Raw genomic sequence first — 22,952 nt, forward strand, 5'->3', positions numbered from 1 at the left:
GAGCAGGACTTGCTGCTGCCCCATCAGAGGCCCAGGGCAAGAAGGTTCCCTGTGCCAGGGCTGGCTGTGGGGTGGGAAGGTGGGGGTGCAGCCAGGGGTGCCCAGGGCTGTGGTGCAGAGCAGGGTCCTGCCCCCAGGGCTCTGTGTGCTGGGGCAGGGACTCTGCTGCCTGCCAGGGTCAGCTCTCAGCCTGGCCAAGGAGCTGCCACGGCCCTGCAGGGAGAAGGGGTGGGTGGAAGGAGTGACCCCTCAGGGCAGGGCAGGGCTGGGCAGGGCCCTTCAGCTGCAGGCTCAGGGCTCCTCACACCTTCAGCTCCACCTCCTGCCATTTCCAGGGGCCCTTCTCAGGAAGCACATCCCCCCAGAACACCTCCCCCTTCCCAGCCACCGCAGGGGGTCTGGGATCTGCTCTGCAGCCCCTGCCCAGGCACAGCTGCCCCTGGGCACTGGGCTGGGGATGGCTCTGGCAGCACTGGCAGGGAGCTGAGCTGGGCACAGGCAGGGGCTGCTGGCAGGAACAGCTCCTCACCCAGAGACAGGCAGGCAGGGAGAGGCAGCTGCTGCCACAAGGGCTGGGCAGGGGGATGGGGGCCCCTCCCTGCTGTCCCTGTGGCACAGACCCCTTCCCTGAGCAGCTCCTGCCTGGGCTCCTTTCCCAGCCTAAGCAGAGCCTGTGCCCTCAGGCCCACGGGGGCTGGGCTGTGCATTGCCCTGCAGCAGCCAGAGCCCAGGCAAGGACAAGGCCCTGATTTCCAGCTGTCTCTCTGTGTCCCTCCTCCCTTGGCAGCAGCACTGTGGCATTTCCCTGCCATCCCCTGCTGCCTGGGCTCTCCTTGTTCTCACCATTCGGTTTTCTGAGCCACTGTGGGGTTTGGGGGGGCAGATTCCTGTCCAGACACAACCCCTTTGGGTGCTGCTGTTGGGGATGTGTCTGTGGGAGCCAAGTGCCCAAGTGCCCTCCAGGCACCTTCAGGGTATTCAGCTGTTTGCCTGGGTGTCCTGCAGGGCTGCAGCTGCCCTCCAGAAGGGCACAGCTCTGCCATAGGATCTCTGTGCTGCACAGGATCCCCATGGAGAAAACTCCTCAGTGCTAAATCCATGGAAATGCTCTGGGCAGCCGTACTTGGGAGCTGCAATGATCCCTCTGTGTGGCAGTCTGGGAGGATAGAGATGAGATCCTAATCAGGCATCCTGAGGAAAGGCAAGGATTCTGTCAATCTGCTCTTTGAAACAGGATTCCTCTGCTTCTATAAGTGCCTTGTTACTTTTTTTAAGGGAATTCCTAAGGGTGATCCCCCTTTAGCTCTAAGCTGCCAGCCAGGGGCAGCTGTGAACAGCAAAGATGGCCAGCTCTTGTCTCTGCACCAAGAGACCACCCCTTTGCCTCTCAGGGCTCACAAGATTGCACTTGGAGCACATCAGAAATGTCAGAAATTTCAACCATCCAAACTCCTCCTGGCAAGAGGAATTCGAACAAAACAAAGTCCCCCAAATCCCCTCTTTGTGTTCTGTCCTTGGGCAAACTGTGACCAGCAGTTCTGGAAACACTTTGATACATCACAAGTGCATTTAATTGGAGCTCACCCTGTGCTCCAAGTTGCCTCTCACTGCACAGCAAGAAGGATTCCTCGGGAGCCCATTCCAGGGTCCCTGCTCTCAGTGCCCCCTTCAGCCAGCAAAACCCAGAGCTCAGGGAGAGGGATGCAGAGAGATCTTCCTGAAAATGGGCCCTGAATGTTAAGTTGCTTTGAGACATGCAAGATGTTTTGCTGATTGACTCTAGCCTAATTCAGTTCTGCGTTTTTTCTCCTCAACAGAAAACAATAACCGGAGGCAGCAAATGTCCAACAGCAGCTCCATGCCCCAGTTCCTCCTCCTGGCACTCGCAGACAGGAGGGAGCTGCAGCTCCTGCACTTCTGGCTCTTCCTGGCCATCTCCCTGGCTGCCCTCCTGGGCAATGGCCTCATCCTCAGCTCCGTAGCCTGTGACCACCACCTGCACACCCCCAGGTACTTCTTCCTACTCCACCTCTCCCTCACAGACCTGGGCTGCATCTGCACCACTGTCCCCAAAGCCATGCACAATTTCCTCTGGAACACCAGAACCATCACCTACACAGGATGTGCTGCACAGGTTTTTGTCTACATAATCTTTCTTAGAGCAGAGTTTTCCCTCCTCACCATCATGTGCTACGACCGCTACGTTGCCATCTGCAAACCCCTGCACTACGGGACCCTCCTGGGCAGCAGAGCTTGTGCCCACATGGCAGCAGCTGCCTGGACTGCTGGGTTTCTCATTGCTCTGCTGCACACACCCAGTACATTTTCCCTGCCCCTGTGCCAGGGCAATGCCCTGGACCAGTTCTTCTGTGAAATCCCACATATCCTCAAGCTCTCTTGCTCACACTCAGGCTACCTCAGGGAACTTGGGCTTATTGTGTTTAGTGCCTGTTTAATGATTGGGTGTTTCATTTTCATTGTTTTCTCCTATGTGCAGATCTTCAGGGCTGTGCTGAGGATCCCCTCTCAGCAGGGACGGCACAAAGCCTTTTCCACGTGCCTCCCTCACCTGGCCGTGGTCTCCCTGTTCCTCAGCACGTTATTCTTTTCCTACCTGAAGCCCCCCTCCATCTCCTCCCCATCCCTGGATCTTATTGTGTCACTCATGTACTCAGTGGTGTCTCCAACACTGAACCCCCTCATCTACAGCCTGAGGAACCAGGAGCTCAAGGATGCCATGAGGAAGCTGATAACTGGGTGTTTTTCAGAAGCAATAAACTCTCCTTCTTCTCCATGTTATGTACCTCATTAAAGGCCAATCCTTTTATGTACTTCATTAAAGGCCCACCATATCTTCTCTATTTTTTGCTTCTGGTAGGGGTGTTATTTTTGTGAGAATTTGTTCACATCAAAAAATCTTTATATGTATAAAGATATATATAAAAAAGTATATATATATATAAACACCATTTTCAATTCAGTGTTTGCCTTTCTAGCCTGGCCCACAGGCTGTACAAATTGGGAATTGTACTCACTGTGTGCTTAAACCAAATAAAGAACTCTGCATTGGCTTCTTTGCCTGACATCTTTCCTCTCTGACTTCTCTGCAGCTGCAGGGTCGGTGCCTCTGTGCAGAGCTGGGCCAGAAAAGAGTCCCAGCAGAGCAGCACTGCCAGGGAGCAGCAGCCCTTCTCCTGCCTGGCCTCCTCTCCCTTCCCTTCCACACTGTCCTGCAGAGCCCTGTGTTGTTGGAGGCCTCAGTGCTCTGGCAGTCAGTCCCAGTCCTGCTGCAGGACTGTCCAGGGACTGCAGGCAGGGACAGCCACGGGCACTGCTGGCACAGAGCTGACCTCTGCAGCAGCACTGCCATCCTGCAGGGGCATCTCCTCAGGCCAGGGCCTCAAAGCTTCCATCTGCTTTCCACTTTGCTCTCCAGGATGTGCCCAACACAACGCCCTGCAGAGGAAAACAGCAGTGACCAGCACAAGGGTGGGAGTGCTCAGGGTGGGGGCACCCAGCAGTGCCCTGGCACAGCCAGCGCCGCTCCCAGCACTGGCCTCTCACCCCAGGCCATTGGGCTTGTTCTTCCCTCCAAGGAGGGACATCAAATGACCAGCTCAGGAGTCCATGTTTGCACTGCATGCACAAGACATGCCCATGTGTCACAGCTTGGGGTGGGGGGGTGGAAGGCTTAGACAAAGTTGATGGCAGAAGCCGTCTCGTTGAGCTACGAGGTGCACAAAGGACCCCCTTGCTTTCTAAATTCCTTCTCAGAGATGAGCCTGGGGGTGGCTGAATCCAATCTCAGACTCATATTTTGATTTAGACTGAAGGAATTTTAGAGGTGTGATGTAATCACTTTGTCCTGCAGGTTTTAGTGATGGTAAATCAGAAATATTTCTATAAAATGAATGATTTATTATGACAAATGAACAGACAATTGATCAGACAAATGAACAGACAAAAGACCTTAAAGAGAATTATTTACTGCACAGTATAAGAGCAAAAACCTCCTAGCAGTATAGTGTAAGATAGGACAGTGCAGTCTATCAAAGTCATTCTATAAAGCAATTGGATCAAAGCCAGCAAAAAGAAACAATCCTGAAGTAGAGATTGGGGTAACTCACCCCACAATGACAGGGGGTAGTTCTCTGTCTTTCACTTAACCCTTGGGCAGTGACCATGAAGAGCTGTCCCTGCTTCATGGCAGAAGCTCCACACACTTCAAGGAAGTCTGTGGAAGAATCTGCCCCATGACAGTTGGACGGAGCTTTTATAGTTATCAAGGGTTTGACTCCCAGACATATTTGCAGGCCAGGGAGCAGCTTATCTGTCAATTCCTGCTTCAGAAAGCAGGATGTGTGTTTGAAGTTTCATGAAGCATTTTGGGTTTAGCAGAATTCAACATTAAAAACAGCACCTTGACACCAGCAGTAACTCATCACAGAGAGCTTGCATTGTTTGCATTCTCTGACCAGTTTTTAGGTATTATCAGAGCAGAGCATCCTGCCAGAAACGGCCCCTCGATTCCATGAGGTTGCAAAACCTCTCAGAGTTCCTTTGGTTCCATGAGGCCCTGCAGTGTTAGAGTGGACCCTATGATTCCACGATGTTCCAAAGCATCCCAGGGTTCCCTTGGCTCCAAGAGGCTCCCCAGTGTCCCACCGGCCCCTGGATTCCAGCAGGCCATGCAGTGTCCCAATGGCCACTCGGTTCCAGGAGCCACAGCGGCTGCCGCCGGCGTCTGTGCCCGGAGCCGCCGCTCCCACGGGGCTGCCGCACTCACCGCCGGGGTTGCCGCTCGCGCAGCCGCCGCTCTGCCCCGGCTGCACCGGGACCCGGCACCGCCTCGGGCCTGCGCTGCCGCCTCAGCGGCCACAGGGACACAGGGATGGGGGACCTTTGCTCTGACACTGAGGGGGCCTGGCTTTGTTCTGCTGGGGTCTGGGCTTTAGGAAAATTGCTGTTCATTTTCATGCTCCGCTGGAACACCTCCTGAATTCCAAAGGTTTCCTAATCCAGGGGGAGGGGTTTCTATGGCATCGGAGGTGCCGCCCCTCGGGACACATTGTCAATAAACCATCCAGCTGACTGGGATGGGTGTAAGAGCTGGGGAACACAGGATAAGGAGTCAACCCCTGAAAACCTTGGAACATTCCCTACCTGAATCATAACCCAAGTGGAACAGTTTGGATAAAATTTCCGAATACTGTGGAAACTCCAGTCATTCCTGACACCAGGATGGAAATTCAGCAGATAACTAAAGCCAGTCACCTTGGGAGCCCACAACCAACAGTGCTGAGAGAGGCCCTGGCAGCTTCCCAGCACCTCCCTCTCAGTGGGACACCTCTGGCAGCCTCTCCCAGCTCGGGAACCCTCCAGTTTCCAACACTCCAAAGACCCTCCCTGATGCCCAGGACAATTCCGATCCCCCACAACAAACACTCCTCCAGCTGTGACCCTTGTCTGTTGGGAAACACAAAGGGATGTGTGGCAGTTTTTCCCTGACAACAAGGAGAATTTTGGAGAGGGACCTTTCCACACCCAGCTATTGATGTGTCCACACATCTCTGCCTGGGTCTGAGTGTGAATTGACTGTGGTGGGAATGTTGTTCTTGTGAATCTATAATTCAGTCACTGTTAAAATTGTGGCAAATGCTATTGAATCACTTGATAACTGTCAAACTGGTCAATAATTAAATGCTAGTAATCTCTTTTGCCCCCTTATATTTGTGTCCAAATCCTTTGCGTCCTGACCTCTTACATCCAAAGGTTCTGTGTAAATCATTCCCTTTCATCAAAAAATATATTTTTGGTGACTTCCACTTTAAAATCTTCCTCCTTAGCTAAACTACATAACAACTCTAATTAATTGTTGATGTCTTGAAGACTTGAAAACAAATAAAGAAAGATAAATAATTTGTTTTTCAATGTTTTAATGGGTCCCACAGTGTGTTTGGAGTTGCATCAGCTGTCAGTCCAAGATGGGCCATGTCAGAACTGGTGAGGTTGGGGGGTGAGGGGCAAGGATGATCATATGAGGTCAGTCTGGATCTCCTGAGAAGACACTCAGCATCAAGATCACTTGGAGAAAACCTCTATCACCTCTTCTCTGAACTTAAAAATACCCATAATTGAATGAAAAAAAAGTAGAAACTTGGAAGACTTGTTTTGAAATTGCCTTGAAGACAATTAAAGGAAGACAAAGAGATCCTGAGGGATTTCTGGAATTTAATGAGCCCCACGGTGTGTTTGCAGCCCAGCCCATGATCCTGAGGTACTGAGAGAAGATTGAAGCAGCTGCTGAAGAAGTCAGAAGCCAAACTCCAAGTGCCTTGAAGCATTGCTGGGCCCCACTGAGGGCAGGCCCTGACAAAGCCTCTCCAGGGACTCCTTGGAGCAGCTCCTTGGAGGCCAGGAGTGCAGGCAGACAAAGGCTCTGGGCAGGCCCCTGCAATGCTGAGCAAAGCCTGCCTTGGTTTTGTGGAGCACAAAGGCCAAGGCCTGAGCCCCAGGCCCTGGCCCAGCAGATCCTGTCCCTCCCGGCTGGCTCAGGGCTGTTTGGGGGGCACTGGGATGGGAGGGGGAGCAACAACAAAGGCCCAAAACTGGGCAACCCCTGCCAGGCTCCTGAGGGAGGGGCGAGGCAGAAACCAAGGGCAGAACCTGCCAGGAAAGTTGCTTGTGGTGGCCTGAGTGGCAGAGGCAGCTGCCAGAGGCAAGGGGACAAAGGCCTGGGTGCCTTTGGGCCTTGCAGCCCTGCCAGAGCCCTTGGCCATCTCTCCTGCAGGCTGTCCTGCCCTGGCCCTGCTGCTGCTCTGGCCTTGCAGGCTGCACACACCCCTCCTGCTTTCCCACCCCCTCCCAGCAGCATTTCTAGACCCTCCCTGATGTCTCTGCACCAGCTCTGGCTGTTCCCTGGAACACAAAGCCATGGGCTGATCCTGACTCCCTCTGGGTGACCTCTTTCAGCACAAGGGTCCCCGTTGAGTGACATTTCTTTTTCCTCACCTTCAGCCTGAACCTTCAATGTTACTCTTTGTGGAGATTTCATTCTATTTCCAATATGGAGAAAAGCTCCATCCTGGCAGGTCTCCTCTAGACCCTCTCCAGTTCTTCCTCATTCCTCCAGAATGGGGAACCTCACAGACAGACAGACCAGTCCAGATGTGGTGACCCCAGGGCTGAGTCCAGGGGGGTGACAACTCCCTTGTCTGGGTGCCCACACTCCCCCCAAGGCAGCCCCATGTGCAGTTGGCCTTAAATCAAGGGGCCATTCTGATTCTTTGTAATGTCCCGGAATCAAGTGGCCCTGTGACACTGCAGGGCCTGATGGAACCAAAGGAATGCAGGGACACTGTGGAATCCCATGGAACCAAGGGACCATTGTGACATGTAGGGTCTCATGGAACAAAAGGAACCCAGAGACATCTCAGAACCTCCTGGAACCAAGGGGCCACTGTGCCTCCCCAGAACTCCATGGACTCAAGCAGAGCCGCTGCCTCCCCCCCGCCGCCGCACGGACCGGAGTCGCCGGCTCTGCCCTGCTTGGACACCTCTGGAGTCAGCGTGTTCTTGGGCAGCACAACTGATCTCAGACCAGAGAGTTTCCCACATTTTGCTTTGCCCCCTCTTTCCCCTGGTTTTGTTTTTTGTTCTTTGTTCATTCAGAGGGAAAAGGGGAAAGGGAGGCATGTATTGATCCCTGTTCTCACCTGTTTACAAAAAGGAGTTGGGACGGGGGAGACAGAGGAGGCAATTTCCCTCTCTGTTGTAGCTTTGAACTGTTTTGTGGTATTGCTGTTTTTGCTGTTATATTTCTTGTCAGTCAACTGTTATTTTTTTCACTTTTGCCTCCTTGTATTTTGTCTCACTGTATTGATGGGAAATAAAAGAGGAATGAATTCATTTTATTGGATTTCCCACCCCAATATGTGTCTTTAAACCAGGACAGGTTGCTCAAGGGCTCCCTGAAATTTGGAATCATCCACAAAGGACTTGAAAATACATTTTGTCCCAACATACAGAGAGATAATAAAGATGTCCTCTAGTGGTGTTCAAGGGCTGGTCACTGAGGGATTTCACCAGGAAGTTGCTGCCAAGAGGACTTTGTACCATGGATTTTATTTGACACTCTTCATTCAGCCAACTTCCCACCCACCACATCTTCTACTTCTTCAGTCCAGCTCTCACCAGTCTGGCCATAAGGAGAGCACAGGAGACCATGTCAAGGGCCTTGATAAAGTCTGGGCACAAAACATCCCTTTCTTTTCCCTCCCACAGGGGTTCTGCAATCCCTGCCTTGTCCTTCCCATGCCTGGCAATGGCTGCAGGAGGACTTGCCCTATCCCCTTCCCTGCTGAGCCTGAGCAGTCTGGAAGTCTCCCAACCCTCCTTGCTGCCCTGTTTGCAGACTGCTTCCATGTCTGCCTTTGCCAAGGCCCCAGGAAGCTCTGGGATGGCTCTGGCCTTTCCAAGGGTTTGGGAGAGGTCTCCCAGTGAGACTGCCCAGCCTTCTCAGTAGCCCTGACACCAAAAGCTTTTCAACATCCCACACTTCCAGAGGAGTGCCCAGGACACAACACAGGTTGTCCTGGTGGTTCTGGAGCATTAGAAGGGATTTTTTCCTCGAGGCCAACCCCTCCAATTGGATTTGAGTGCAGCTGAAAGGTTTGCTCAGCATTTTCCCCAGTGCCTCCCTGCCCTGAAGGTTTCTGGCCATCAAGCTGGAGCTGAGGGGGTTGGGCAGGTGCCTGAGGAGGGGGTAGAACAAGGGCTGTGTCCAACTGTGCCAGAAGGGCTGTGCTGGGCAAGGATGAGGAGGCTGCAGAAAACAGTGGCACTGGGGAGGTGAGAGGGGCAGGTGGAGAGACCTTGTGCCTGCCCACGCTGGGCAGGAGCTGCCCCAGGATGGCAGCTCTGAAGCACTCACAGGATGTCCCTGTGAACAGGAGGGGAAGACTGGATCTAAAAATGAAACCTGGAAAGCAGAGAGCAGGAGTGTCATGGTGTCACTGCAGGAGAGTTCCAGCCCTGGAGCAAGGTCACAGAAGAAGTGACCCAGTACATGCAGTGCCCTCAGAAGATGCCACATTATCCTGGAGATGCTGGAAGGGAGCCCAGCTCTGCTTCACAAGTTCCCAGGGCCTGTCCCTGCCTGTGCTCCAAGGGCTTCCAGCCCACAGGACTGTGCTCAGAGAGCACTCAGGCCTTACAGCGAGAAAGGGGCTCAGGAGGACAGTGTGGAAGTGGCAAGAGAGCAGCTCTGCAAAGACCAAGCACTGCTGCTCCCTGGCAGTGCTGCTGGGCTGGGATTATTGTCCCCTTCCTGTTTGCAAATACACCCATGTCCTGCAGTGTGCTGTCCTTTGGGAACATCTGAGAAGAAGGATCTTTTACAAAGAAGGCACTGCAGGGTCCTTTATTTGGTTTAAATACTCTGTGAGCACAATTCATCATTTTTACACCTCTGGGTCAAATTCAATGGGTAGACACTAAATTGAAAGGCAGATGCATAATAATATGTAATTGCACAGAAAATTAATGCAAGAAGAACCCAATGACCTACATGAAAAACCTGAGCAGGAAGGCTGGGCCATTAAGGAGTCCCATTCTGAATGCTACACACCAGAAAACAGACACTTTATTGCTCCTGAAAAGCATCCAGTCATCATTTTCCTCAGGGCATCCTTGAGCTCCTGGTTCCTCAGGCTGTAGATGAGGGGGTTCAGTGCTGGAGGAACCACTGAGTACAGAACTGACAGGGCCAGATCCAGGGATGGGGAAGAGATGGAGGGAGGCTTCAGGTAGGCAAATATGGCACTGCTGACAAACAGGGAGAGCACGGCCAGGTGAGGGAGGCATGTGGAAAAGGCTTTGTGCTGTCCCTGCTGAGAGGGGATCCTCAGCACAGCCCTGAAGATCTGCACATAGGAGAAAACAATGAAAATTAAACAACTAAATCCTAAAGAGACACTAACCCCAATGAGCCCAATTTCCCTGAGGTAGCCTGAGTGTGAGCAGGAGAGCTTGAGGATGTGTGGGATTTCACAGAAGAACTGGCCCAGGGCATTGCCCTGGCACAGGGGCAGGGAAAATGTGTTGGCTGTGTGCAGCAGAGAATAGAGAAACCCAGTGGCCCAGGCAGCTGCTGCCATGTGGGCACAAGCTCTGCTGCCCAGGAGGGTCCCGTAGTGCAGGGGTTTGCAGATGGCAACGTAGCGGTCGTAGCACATGATGGTGAGGAGGGAAAACTCTGCTGAGATGAAGAAGACAAAGAAAAAGAGCTGTGCAGCACATCCCATGTAAGAGATGGTAGTGGTGTCCCAGAGGGAATTGTGCATGGCTTTGGGGACAATGGTGCAGATGCAGCCCAGGTCTGTGAGGGAGAGGTTGAGCAGGAAGAAGCCCATGGGGGTGTGCAGGTGGTGGTCGCAGGCTACGGCGCTGAGGATGAGGCCGTTGGCCAGGAGGGCAGCCAGGGAGATGGCCAGGAAGAGCCAGAAGTGCAGGAGCTGCAGCTCCCACCTGTCTGCGAATGCCAGGAGGAGGAACTGGGTGAGGGAGCTGCTGTTGGGCATTTGCTGTTCCTTAGCACAGGGTCTGTTCTGAAAAGGAAAGCACAGGAAACAATTAAGACAGCCCCCTCTCAGCAAAGCCAGTGCAGTTTTTAGGGAAATCCCCTCCAAGTCAAGGCATTTCTTTTCTCTGGGTTGTGCTCTCTGAGGGTGCTGTGAGGAGCAGGAGCTCTGCCCATGTGCTGCCAAGGACTCAGCTTTGCTCTGCTGCCGTGTAGACATGGAGCTGGTTTGGGACAGCTCTCATGATCACAGGGTATGTCACATGGAACCCAGCTTTGATGGAAAAGTTCAGTTTCTGTACTGTTTTCTTGAAGCAATTTGGGCTGCAGGAGAGAGGCACAGAGTATCCTTAAAAAAATTTTGACTGGGATTTTTGTTTACAATCATAACACCTGGGGGTGTTTGTTTAGGGTCAAATTTTTCTGATGACAAATCTGACGAGTGTTGAGACAGGACAGGCAGAAGGGCTGAGCTCTCCATTGCTTATTGCAGAGCCAGGAGAGCTGTAGTGCCTCAGCCTGTTTCCCATCTGCCCTGCACTTTCCCTTGGGCTGCCTTGAAGATGACTTCACACACAGATTCATCTTTAAAAACCCCACCAAGACCTGTGCTGAGAGCAGGACAGTGCTGCTTGAAAGGTCAGCTCTGTGAAGTGTCCCCTGTGCCAGCCCAGAGGTGCAGCTGTGCTGGACAGAGCAGGACAGGAGCCCTCCTGCAGAGAAGCCAAGGGCTGGGACAGGAGAGTGCCCACCCCCAAGGGAAGGCTCAGCCCTGCCCAGGATCCTGTGCTCATTTCTGACACTGCCTGAAATATTCATCTCTGAGAGTAAAAGAGTTGGAATTTCAGTGCAGGCTCCTGAACTGAGAGAACAATGTCTATGCTACAATGGCTAAGCAGGAAACACACCTCAGGACTAATTCCTTTCCTGTAGCCCCTGTCTTTTGTGAGCTTTGCAAAAAATTCTCCATTCAATATCATGTAGTGGTCTGTGAGCAGGTCTGACCCTGCAACAGTGAGACACGGAAAAGATCCTCCCTCAGCTGCCAGGTTTGCTCCTTGCCCACAGCCCTTCTGCCCCAGCCCTGGCAGCAGCTCCCCGGGCCGGCTGAGAGCTGCCCCTGGCAGGCAGCAGAGTCCCTGCCCAGCACAGCACCCTGGGCTGCAGGACCCTGCTCTGCCCCACAGCCCTGGGCACCCCTGGCTGCACCCCCAGCTGCACAGCTATTCCAAAGTGCCCCAAAACAGCCCCCTGCTCACCCATCCCATCAGCTGGGGTTGGGCAGCTTTAGGAGATGCCTCCAGGAGCTGCCCCTGCACTGCCCTGCAGCCACAGACTCACCGTGTGCAGCCCTGCCAAGATTCCTCCTGCAGGGAGCTCTCAGCCCTCCTGCCAGTGCTGAGCCCCTTGAAGCTCTGTCTGTGTCCTGCTGGTGTCCCTGAGCTGCCCTGGCAGTGCCCTCAGCTCTGCTGGGCTGTGCAGAGGAGCTGCTCACCAGCAGAGCTGTCTATCTGCAGCACTGCCCTCTTGCCAGGAGCTCCCTGTGTGCCAGGAGCCCTGCCCAGCTCAGCAGCACAGCAACAGCCCCAGGCATTTCATGACCCTCAGGGGACTTTGAAGTTGTTTACATGAGACTCAGTCCCTGAGAGTAAATTCAAACAACTTCTCAAGAAGTCAAAGTGAGATTGAAACATTGAAGTTTCTTGCAGTGCTAATGAGTCTCACTGAGGGACACAACTGAGAACGTGTCCCCAGGTTCCAGTTAGAGCAGAAAAGTGCAGACAGTGATGACAAGGATGGACAAGCAAGGCAAAGGTGGCTCTGATGCTGAATAAACCTTGACTTGTTTCCTTAATCCAAAGGACCAAGCCCTGACCCCCATCCCCTGGGAAGGCAGATGCTGTCCCTGCCTCATTCCTCAGGGCTCTTCCTGGGGCACTGGGATGTGGGATGTGCAGTGCCAAGGGGAGGACCATGGGGTGGCACCTGCCAGGCTGCTGAGCAGGGACAAGGAGGCCGTGAGGCCCCAGGGCTGCAAGGGGCACTCCCCTCCTCCTGGCATCAGGGGCACAGACAGCAGCCATGGCCAAAGGCCTGCAGAAGGTGGCTCTGGCAGGGCCTTTCAGCTTCTCCCCATCCCTGTCTCCTCTCCAGCCCAGGCTGTCCTACGGTGTCCATGCCCTGCCCCTTTCCCTGCAGGCTGTCGTCATCCCCCCGGCTGCCCCACCTGGCTGGCACCTTCCTGCACTGACATCTCTGCGTCCTCCCTGGCTCTTCCTGCACACACAAAGCCTTGGGCTCATCCAGACTCCTGGGTGACGTGTTCCAGCCCAGTGTTTTCCATGGAGTGAAATTCCTTTTTCCTCATGTCTACTCAGGACCTCCCCAGCTGCACTTGGCATTAATTCTTTCTTTCTCATGCTCTTTTCTGCTCTGACAAAAGGATCCACCATCTCTAAACCCTCCCTTCAAGCCCTCTGAGGGCTATCCTGTGCTGTCCTCAGTCTCCACACCATTGAGGCCACAGCTCCTTAGCCCCTCTCTAGTGCTCATGTGCTTGAGACCTTTAAAGCCCATCTTGGGAGATCTCTGGACACTCACTAATGTTTTTGCAGATGAAAATATCATGCTCATAGTCTAAGGAAATCACAGTTTCCATGACAACCAGCATGCATTCCCATTGCTATGGTCAGTTACCATGGCAAATAGAGTACTTTCCCATTACACAGTCAGTTACCATGGCAACCGTAATACATTATCATTGCTATGGTCGGTTACCATGGCAACCATAATACATTCCCATTGCTACAGTCATTTACTGTGGCAAACAGCATACTTCCCACTGCTACGGTCAGTTACCATGGAAACCATCATACATTCCCATTGCTACAGCCAGTTACCAAGGCAATCATCATACATTCGTATTGCTACGGTCAGTTACCATGGCAACCACCATACATTCCAACTGTTACGGTCGGTTACCATGGTACCCATCACACATTCCCATGGCTGTAGTCGGTTACCATGGCAACCATCATACATTCCCTTTGCTATGGTCGGTTACCATGGCAACCATCACACATCCCCATTGCTGTGGTTGGTTACCATGGCAACCATCATATGGTCCACTGTTACAATCAGTTGCCATGGCAACCATCATACAGCCACGTTGCTATTATCAGTTACCATGGCAACCATGTGAATTCCAGTTTCTATGGTCAGTTACCATGGCAACCATCATACAGTCGTCTTGCTACAGTCGGTTACCATGGCAACATCATACATTCCCGTTCCTACTGTCAGTTACCATGGAACCATCATACATTCCCATTGCTACAGTCGGTTACCATGACAAACATCATACAGTCCCATTGCTATCATCAGTTACCATGACAACCAGCATACATTCCCATTGCTACAGTCAGTTATCATGGCAACCATCATACTTCCCACTGCTTCGGTCAGTTACTATGGCAACCAGCACACATTCTCATTCCCATGGTCAGTTACCATAAGAACCACCATACACTCCCATTGCTACAGTAGGTTACCATGGCAACCATCAAACATCAGCATTGCTATGGTCAGTTACCATGGAAACCATCATACAGTCACGTTGCTATGATTGTTTACCATGGCAACTAACATACATTCTCGTTGCTATGGTGAGTTCCCATGGAAAACATCATACATTCCCGTTGCTACAGTCAGTTACCATGGCAAACAACATACTTCCCACTGGTACAGGTTGTTACCATGGCAACCACAATACATTGTTGTTTCTATGGTCAGTTACCATGGCAAACATCATACTTCCAGTTGCTACAGTCAGTTTACCATGGCAACCATGACACATTTCCATTGCTACGGTCAGTTACCATGGCAACCATCATACTTCCCACTGCTATGGTAAGTTACCATGGCAACCATCATACATTCCCATTGCTACGGTTGGTTACCACGGCAAGCATCAATCATTTCGGTTGCTACAGTCACCATGGCAACCATCACACATTTCCATTGCTACGGTTTGTTACCATGGCAACCATCATAGATTTGCATTGCTATGCTCGATTACCATGGCAACCATCATAAAGTCACATTCCTATGGTCGGTTACCATGGCAACAAGCATACATTGCCGTTGCTACAGTCAGTTACCATGGAAACCAGCATACACTCCCAATGCTACGGTCAGTTACCACAGGAACCATCATACTTCCCACTGGTACAGTCGGTTATCATGGCAACTATCATACATTCTCATTGCTACTATCAGTTATCGTGGGAACCATCATACCTCTCACTAGTACAGTGAAATACCATGGCAACCATCATACACTGCTGTTCCCATGGTCAGTTACCATGGCAACCATCACACATTCCCATTGCTATGGTCGGTTACCATGACAACCAGCATACATTTCCATTGTTACAGTCAGTTACCATGGCAACCATCAGACATTTCCATTGCTATGGGCAGTTAACATGGCAACCAGCATACATTCCTGTTGCTAGGGTTGGTTACCATGGCAAGCAGCATACATTCCCATAGCTACAGTCAGTTACTATGGCAACCTCTTGGTTCATCTTGGAGAGAAGCAGATGCAGATGAACCTCCCTGTTGTCCACCAACCTTTAGAGCAGCTGTGCTCTAAAAGCCTGTGTCCCAAGGGCTGTCTTGACCAACACCCTGCACAAAACTCTTGGACTCTTTGCTGTCGTGGTGCCTTTCCAGTGAATTCCAGGGTTATCAAAGCCAACTTCAATGGGCTCTTTGTCTCACTCCACAAGGGCACCCAAACCAGTCTCACCTCTGACCCTCACCCACAAAAGTTCACCCAATTTCTTCATCCCCTGGAGCAGCTGCACAGCTCCAAGAAGCTCCTTCCCGCTGAGGACACCTCTCTCCTGCTCTTTCTCTCCTGTGTCTCCTCGGCCTTCTCTCCCAACCCATCACAGCCCTGCAACCTGGGAACTGTCTCAGCAGGCCTGGGCTGTTATTGCCTGCAAGTGGAATGAAGAGAGACTTGGGGCTGCAGCTCCTCCTGCCTGTGCCCCACATACAGGGCATTGGGGCCTGTCTGGCTGCAGCCCCTCAGCGGGGGCACCGGGAATAAGAACAGACTTGCAGTGGGGAAAGCTGCTCTGAAAGCCCCGAGAGCTGGGCTGTGCAGAGGCTTTGCTGACAGTGGCCTTGGGGGTGGACGTGCTGGGACTCAGGCCCAGGGTGAAAATCCCAGGCCTGATCCCTGAAGAGATCAGCACATGCTGCTGAAATGCTGGGGGAGAGAAGAGCCAGCAGAGGGAGGAAACAAGTGTGGACAGCCTGGGCTGATGTGCTCTGGACTCGTGCCTGGCCTGGCCTTGGCTGGGCAGAGAAGGGACAGCCTTTGTGTCCCTGCAGGGCTGGGATTCACTCCCTGCCCCAAAGGCACCCAATGTGTCTGAGAAGCCCTGGGTGGTGCCTGTCCCACAACTGCTGGGAATGGGGACGGGGTCCCTGCACAGGCCCTGTGCTGTCCAGGGCAGCTGCTGCACTTGTGCTGCAGAGCCCTGGCACCTCCCCTGGCACTACAGGCCCCTCTTTGGCTGTTCAATCCAGGCTCTGCTGCCCTCAATTAGGTTCAGCATTGAAGGGATGTCCATGAGACAATGGCCATTGTACTCCAAGGACATATAGAAAATACCTCTGATAAAGAACAGGAGAGAGACCTCTCTCCCTGTGCCACCTGACTCCATTTGGTCACCTGAATACCTCTAGGGGCTACCCTGGACAGAAGGAACAGTGACAGGTTCCCCTGTCCTACATGTGGGCACCTTCTGCCACTGAAGTTGGCCAAAGCAATGTCCCAGCAGCCTCCAAGGAGATCCCACAGCTGCTGCCCTGTCCCTAGGAACTGCTCCATTGGAGCCTGCAGTTCCCAGTAGGAATCTCGGTCACCTCTGGCCCCTCAGAAGGAACCAGGGCTTTGTGTCCCAGCAGGTCACTCCTGGCTTTGGTCTTCATTCATTCCCGGGGGAGCTCGGACAGGTGCCTGTTTTGGGCCCATTGAAGTGGGGCAGGAGGAATCCCAGCCCATGGGGGTTGTGGAGGGAGCTGAGTGTCCTTCTGGCCCCAGGTCTGCAGAGCCACAGTGAGACACCTCTGCTGACTCAGCTGAGTCCCTTCCCTCAGTACAGGTGAAGGAGATCCCTCCTGGGCGCTGTCTGGGTTTCCTGTCTAATGATGGGACATGAAAAGGGGACTGTTGGACTTAACTCTGTGTCTGTTGGGAGACATGACAGTGCTGAAAGAACTGTCTGTGCCCAGCTGAGAGAAGGAACATGATTATTTCCTTCAGCTGTGTGCCAGCAGGTTCCCCTGGAGCCCCAGGGACAGCTGGAGGGAGCCCAGAGGGGCAGAGAAAGGGCTTCCTGTGGCTGTTGCTGTGCTGCTGAGCTGGGCCAGGCTCCTGGCACACAGGGAGCTCCTGGCAACCAAGAAGAGCTTCAAAGAGACAGCTCTGCTGGTGAGCAGCTTTTCCGCACAGCCCAGCAGGGCTGAGGGCACTGCCTTCAGCACCCAGGGCACAGGAGAGAAGGCAGAGAGATGAGAGGCAGCCTGGGCTGGGAGGTGACTGAGCTCTCACTACACGAGAAACCTTCCCAGCATTTGAAGGAAGAATTCTCTGGCTGTAGGAAAGTTCAACTTGGAGGCATCTCCTAAAGCTGGCACATCCCACAGCTTCCAGGATCTTTCAGCAGGACTCTCCCAGCTGCTGCAGTGCAGAGGAAGTGGCCATATGGCAGAGCAGGGCAGGAGCTGCAGGCAGCAAGGGCAGAGAGGAGAAGGGAGCAGGAGATTCAAGGGATCCTGGAGTGGGAGGACAGGGCAGAGCTGCTCAGGGCAGGAACCTTGCCAGCCCTTTGCCACGGTCAGGCTCTGGCTGCAGAGCAGTGCAGGTGAGTTCCTGCAAGTGCCTCTGCCAGCTGCCAAATGGCAGCAGTGGCAGGAGCTGTCAGGATGGCTCTGCTGGATTTGCTGGGGTGCAGCAGGAGAAGCTGCTGCAGAGCAGGACTTGCTGCTGCCCCATCAGAGGCCCAGGGCAAGAAGGTTCCCTGTGCCAGGGCTGGCTGTGGGGTGGGAAGGTGGGGGTGCAGCCAGGGGTGCCCAGGGCTGTGGTGCAGAGCAGGGTCCTGCCCCCAGGGCTCTGTGTGCTGGGGCAGGGACTCTGCTGCCTGCCAGGGTCAGCTCTCAGCCCGGCCAAGGAGCTCCCACGGCCCTACAAGGAGAAGGGGTGGGTGGAAGGAGTGACCCCTCAGGGCAGGGCAGGGCTGGGCAGGGCCCTTCAGCTGCAGGGTCAGGGCTCCTCACAGCTTCAGCTCCACCTCCTGCCATTTCCAGGGGCCCTTCTCAGGAAGCACATCCCCCCAGAACACCTCCCCCTTCCCAGCCACCGCAGGCTGTCTGGGATCTGCTCTGCAGCCCCTGCCCAGGCACAGCTGCCCCTGGGCACTGGGCTGGGGATGGCTCTGGCAGCACTGGCAGGGAGCTGAGCTGGGCACAGGCAGGGGCTGCTGGCAGGAACAGCTCCTCACCCAGAGACAGGCAGGCAGGGAGAGGCAGCTGCTGCCACAAGGGCTGGGCAGGGGGATGGGGGCCCCTCCCTGCTGTCCCTGTGGCACAGACCCCTTCCCTGAGCAGCTCCTGCCTGGGCTCCTTTCCCAGCCTAAGCAGAGCCTGTGCCCTCAGGCCCACGGGGGCTGGGCTGTGCATTGCCCTGCAGCAGCCAGAGCCCAGGCAAGGACAAGGCCCTGATTTCCAGCTGTCTCTCTGTGTCCCTCCTCCCTTGGCAGCAGCACTGTGGCATTTCACTGCCATCCCCTGCTGCCTGGGCTCTCCTTGTTCTCACCAGCGGGTTTTCTGAGCCACTGTGGGGTTTGGGGGGGGCAGATTCCTGTCCAGACACAACCCCTTTGGGTGCTGCTGTGGGGATGTGTCTGTGGGAGCCAAGTGCCCAAGTGCCCTCCAGGCACCTTCAGGGTCTTCAGCTGTTTGCCTGGGTGTCCTGCAGGGCTGCAGGTGCCCTCCAGAAGGGCACAGCTCTGCCATAGTATCTCTGTGCTGCACAGGATCCCCATGGAGAAAACTTCTCAGTGCTAAATCCATGGAAATGCTCTGGGCAGCTGTACTTGGGAGCTGCAATGGTCCCTCTGTGTGGCAGTCTGGGAGGATAGAGATGAGATCCTAATCAGGCATCCTGAGGAAAGGCAAGGATTCTGTAAATCTGCTCTTTGAACTGAGATTCCTCTGCTCCCAGAAGTGCCTTGTTTCTTTTTGCAGGGAATTCCTAAGGCCATCCCTCTTCAGCTACAAGCTGCCAGCCAGGGGCAGCTGTGAATGGGAAAGATGGCCAGCTCTTGTCTCTGCACCAAGAGACCACCCCTTTGCCTCTCAGGACTCACAAGATTTCACTTGGAGCACAAAGTCCCCCAAATCCCCTCCCTCTGTTCTGCCCTTGGCCAAACTGTGACCAGCAGTTCTGGAAACACTTTGATACATCACAAATGCATTTAATTGGAGGTCACCCTGTGCTCCAAGTTGCCTCTCACTGCACAGCAAGAAGGATTCCTCGGGAGCCCATTCCAGGGTCCCTGCTCTCAGTGCCCCCTTCAGCCAGCAAATCCCAGAGCTCCGGAAGAGGGATGCAGAGAGATCTTCCTGAAAAGAGGCCCTGAATGTTGAATTGCTATGAGACATGCAAGATGTTTTGCTGATTGAGTCTGGCCTAATTCAGTTCTGCCTTTTTTCTCCTCAACAGAAAACAATAACCAGAGGCAGCAAATGTCCAACAGCAGCTCCCTCACCCAGTTCCTGCTCCTGGCATTCGCAGACAGGAGGGAGCTGCAGCTCCTGCACTTCTGGCTCTTCCTGGCCATCTCCCTGGCTGCCCTCCTGGCCAACGGCCTCATCCTCAGCGCTGTAGCCTGTGACCACCACCTGCACACCCCCAGGTACTTCTTCCTGCTCAACCTCTCCCTCACAGACCTGGGCTGCATCTGCACCACTGTCCCCAAAGCCATGCACAATTCCCTCTGGGACACCACAACCATCTCCTACATGGGATGTGCTGCACAGCTCTTTTTCTTTGCCTTCTTCATCTCAGCAGAGTTTTCCCTCCTCACCATCATGTGCTACGACCGCTACGTTGCCATCTGCAAACCCCTGCACTACGGGACCCTCCTGGGCAGCAGAGCTTGTGCCCACATGGCAGCAGCTGCCTGGGCCACTGCGTTTCTCAATGCTCTGCTGCACACAGCCAATACATTTTCCCTGCCCCTGTGCCAGAGCAATGCCCTGGGCCAGTTCTTCTGGGAAATCCCTGCCATCCTCAAGCTCTCCTGCTCATACTCAGGCTACCGCAGGGAAATTGTGCTCACTGTGGTTATTGCCTGTTTAATGTTTGGTTGTTTAATTTTCAGTGTTTTCTCCTATGTGCAGATCTTCAAGGCTGTGCTGAGGATCCCCTCTGAGAAGGGACGGCACAAAGCCTTTTCCACGTGCCTCCCTCACCTGGCCGTGGTCTCTCTGTTTATTACCACCTCATTCTTTGTCTACCTGAAGCCCCCTTCCACCTCCTCCCCATCCGTTGATCTAGTGGTGTCAGTTCTTTACTCAGTGGTACCTCCAGTACTGAACCCCCTCATCTACAGCCTGAGGAACCAGGAGCTCAAGGATGCTCTGAGGAAACTGATAACTGGGTGTTTTTCAGAAGCAATAAACTCGCCTTCTAATGCATGTTATGTACCTCATTAAAGGCCAATCTTGTTATGGACTTCATTGAAGGCCCACCATGTCTTCTTTGATTTTTTTCTCCTGATAGGAGTGTTATTCTTGTGAGAATTTCTTCACACCAAAAAATCTGTTTATCTGTAAATATATCTATAAGGATATCTATTTATATCTTTATATCTATACACCATTTTTAATTCAGTGTTTGCCTTTCTAGCCTGGCCCACAGGCTGTACAAATTGAGAATTGTATTCACTGTGTTCTTCAACCAAATAAGGAGCTCTGCACTGACTTGCTTGCCTGACATCTTTCCTGTCTGACTTCTCTGCAGCTGCAGGCTCGGTGCCTCTGTGCAGAGCTGGGCCAGAAAAGAGTCCCAGCAGAGCAGCACTGCCAGGGAGCAGCAGCCCTTCTCCTGCCTGGCCTCCTCTCCCTTCCCTTCCACACTGTCCTGCAGAGCCCTGTGTTGTTGGAGGCCTCAGTGCTCTGGCAGTCGGTCCCAGTCCTGCTGCAGGACTGTCCAGGGACTGCAGGCAGGGACAGCCACGGGCACTGCTGGCCCAGAGCTGACCTCTGCAGCAGCACTGCCATCCTGCAGGGGCATCTCCTCAGGCCAGGGCCTCAAAGCTTCCATCTGCTTTCCACTTTGCTCTCCAGGATGTGCCCAACACAATGCCCTGCAGAGGAAACCAGCAGGGACCAGCACAAGGGTGGGAGTACTCAGGGTGGGGGCACCCAGCAGTGCCCTGGCACAGCCAGCGCCGCTCCCAGCACTGGCCTCTCACCCCAGGCCATTGGGCTTGTTCTTCCCTCCAAGGAGGGACATCAAATGACCAGCTCAGGAGTCCATGTTTGCACTGCATGCACAAGACATGCCCCTGTGTCACGGCTTGGGGCTGGGGGAGTGGAAGGCTTAGACAAAGTTGATGGCAGAAGCCGTCTCGCTGAGCTACAAGGGGCAGAGAGGACCCCCTTGCTTTAAAAATTCCTTCTCAGAGAGGAGCCTGGCTGTGGCTGGATCCAATTTCAGGCTCAGAGTTTGGTTTAGTATGAAGGAATTATAGAGGTGTGATTCAATCACTTTGTCCTGCAGGTTTTAGTGATGGCAAATCAGAAATATTTCTATAAACTGAATTGTTTATTATGACAAATGAACAGAAAATTTGTCACCCAATTGAACAGACTAAAGACCTTAAAGAGAGTTATTTACTTCGAATTATAAAAGCCAAAAAACTCCTAGCAGTATAGTGTAAGATAGGACAGTGGAGTCTATCAAAGTCATTCTATTAAAGTAATTGGATCAAAGCCAGCAAGAAGAAACAATCCTGAAGCAGAGATTGGGGTAACTCACCCCACAACCACAGGGGGTAGTTCTCTGTCTTTCACTTAACCCTTGGGCAGTGACCATGAAGAGCTGTCCCTGCTTCATGGCAGAAGCTCCACACACTTCAAGAAGTCTGTGGAAGAATCTGCCCCATGACAGTTGGACGGGGCTTTTATAGTTATCAAGGGTTTGACTGCCAGACATATTTGCAGGCCAGGGAGCAGCTTATCTGTCAAATCCTGCTTCAGAAAGCAGGATGTGTGTTTGAAGTTTCATGAAGCATTTTGGGTCTAGCATAACTGAACATTAAAAACAGCGCCTTGACACCAGCAGTAACTCATCACAGTGTGCATTGTTTGCATTCTCTGACCATTGTTTAGGTATTGTCAGAGCAGAGCATCCTGCCAGAAATGGCCCCTTGATTCCATGAGGTTCCAAAAACTCTGAGGGTTCCTTTGGTTCCATAAGGCCTCTCAGTGTCACAATGGACCCCTGGTTCCATGAGGTTCTGGAGTGTCACAATGGCCCTGATGATTTCATGAGTTTCCACTGTGTCCCAGGATTCCTTTGGTTCCATGAGGCCCCGCAGTGTCACAATGGCTCCTTGATTCCAGGATGTTCCAGAACATCCCAGGGTTCCCTTGGCTCCAAGAGGCTCCCCAGTGTCCCACCGGCCCCTGGATTCCAGCAGGCCCTGCAGTGTCCCAATGGCCACTCGGTTCCAGGAGCCACAGCGGCTGCCGCCGGCGTCTGTGCCCGGAGCCGCCGCTCCCACGGGGCTGCCGCACTCACCGCCGGGGTTGCCGCTCGCGCAGCCGCCGCTCTGCCCCGGCTGCACCGGGACCCGGCACCGCCTCGGGCCTGCGCTGCCGCCTCAGCGGCCACAGGGACACAGGGATGGGGGACCTTTGCTCTGCCACTGATGGGGCCTGGCTTTGTTCTGCTGGGGTCTGGGCTTTAGGAAAATTGCTGTTCATTTTCATGCTCCACTGGAACACCTCCTGAATTCCAAAGGTTTCCTAATCCAGGGAGAGGGGTTTCTATGGCATCGGAGGTGCCGCCCCTTGAAACACATTGTCAATAAACCATCCAGCTGATTTGGATGGGTGTAAGAGCTGGGGAACACAGGATAATCAGTCATCCCCTGAAAACCTTGGAACGTTCCCTACCTGAATCAAAACCAAAATGGAACACTTTGGATACAATTCCCAAATAGTGTGGAAACTCCAGTCATTCCTGGCACCGGGATGGAAATTCAGCAGATAACTAAAGCCA

General features: G+C 53.4%; 3 protein-coding genes and 1 pseudogene across 3 annotated transcripts; 2 read left to right on the forward strand and 2 right to left on the reverse strand.

The window, feature by feature from the left end:
• LOC135405243 (zinc finger protein 850-like) overlaps nucleotides 1-22,952 on the reverse strand; it is a 419,536-nt pseudogene that overhangs the window by 173,274 nt on the left and 223,310 nt on the right.
• LOC135405410 (olfactory receptor 14J1-like) lies at nucleotides 1,822-2,934 on the forward strand. Its single transcript, XM_064640107.1, has one exon. The coding sequence runs from the start codon at nucleotides 1,841-1,843 to the stop codon at nucleotides 2,810-2,812; it is 972 nt and encodes a 323-aa protein (XP_064496177.1). The 5' UTR covers nucleotides 1,822-1,840; the 3' UTR covers nucleotides 2,813-2,934.
• On the reverse strand, nucleotides 9,474-10,296 carry LOC135405556 (olfactory receptor 14J1-like). Its single transcript, XM_064640265.1, has one exon. The coding sequence runs from the start codon at nucleotides 10,233-10,235 to the stop codon at nucleotides 9,621-9,623; it is 615 nt and encodes a 204-aa protein (XP_064496335.1). The 5' UTR covers nucleotides 10,236-10,296; the 3' UTR covers nucleotides 9,474-9,620.
• Nucleotides 19,568-20,377, forward strand: LOC135404690 (olfactory receptor 2B6-like; the record flags this gene model as incomplete). The annotated part of the gene is made up of 2 exons (XM_064639429.1): nucleotides 19,568-19,876; nucleotides 20,063-20,377. Coding segments are annotated over 2 exons (624 nt in total), but the record flags the coding sequence as incomplete, so codon positions are not given.

This window comes from Pseudopipra pipra, chromosome W (assembly GCF_036250125.1).
Source record: "Pseudopipra pipra isolate bDixPip1 chromosome W, bDixPip1.hap1, whole genome shotgun sequence".
NCBI lineage: Eukaryota > Metazoa > Chordata > Aves > Passeriformes > Pipridae > Pseudopipra > Pseudopipra pipra.

Coding starts and splice junctions, on each gene's coding strand:
- LOC135405410 (XM_064640107.1), top strand. CDS start 1,841: ATGTCCAACAGCAGCTCCATGCCCCAGTTCCTCCTCCTGGCACTCGCA.
- LOC135405556 (XM_064640265.1), bottom strand. CDS start 10,235: ATGTGCTACGACCGCTACGTTGCCATCTGCAAACCCCTGCACTACGGG.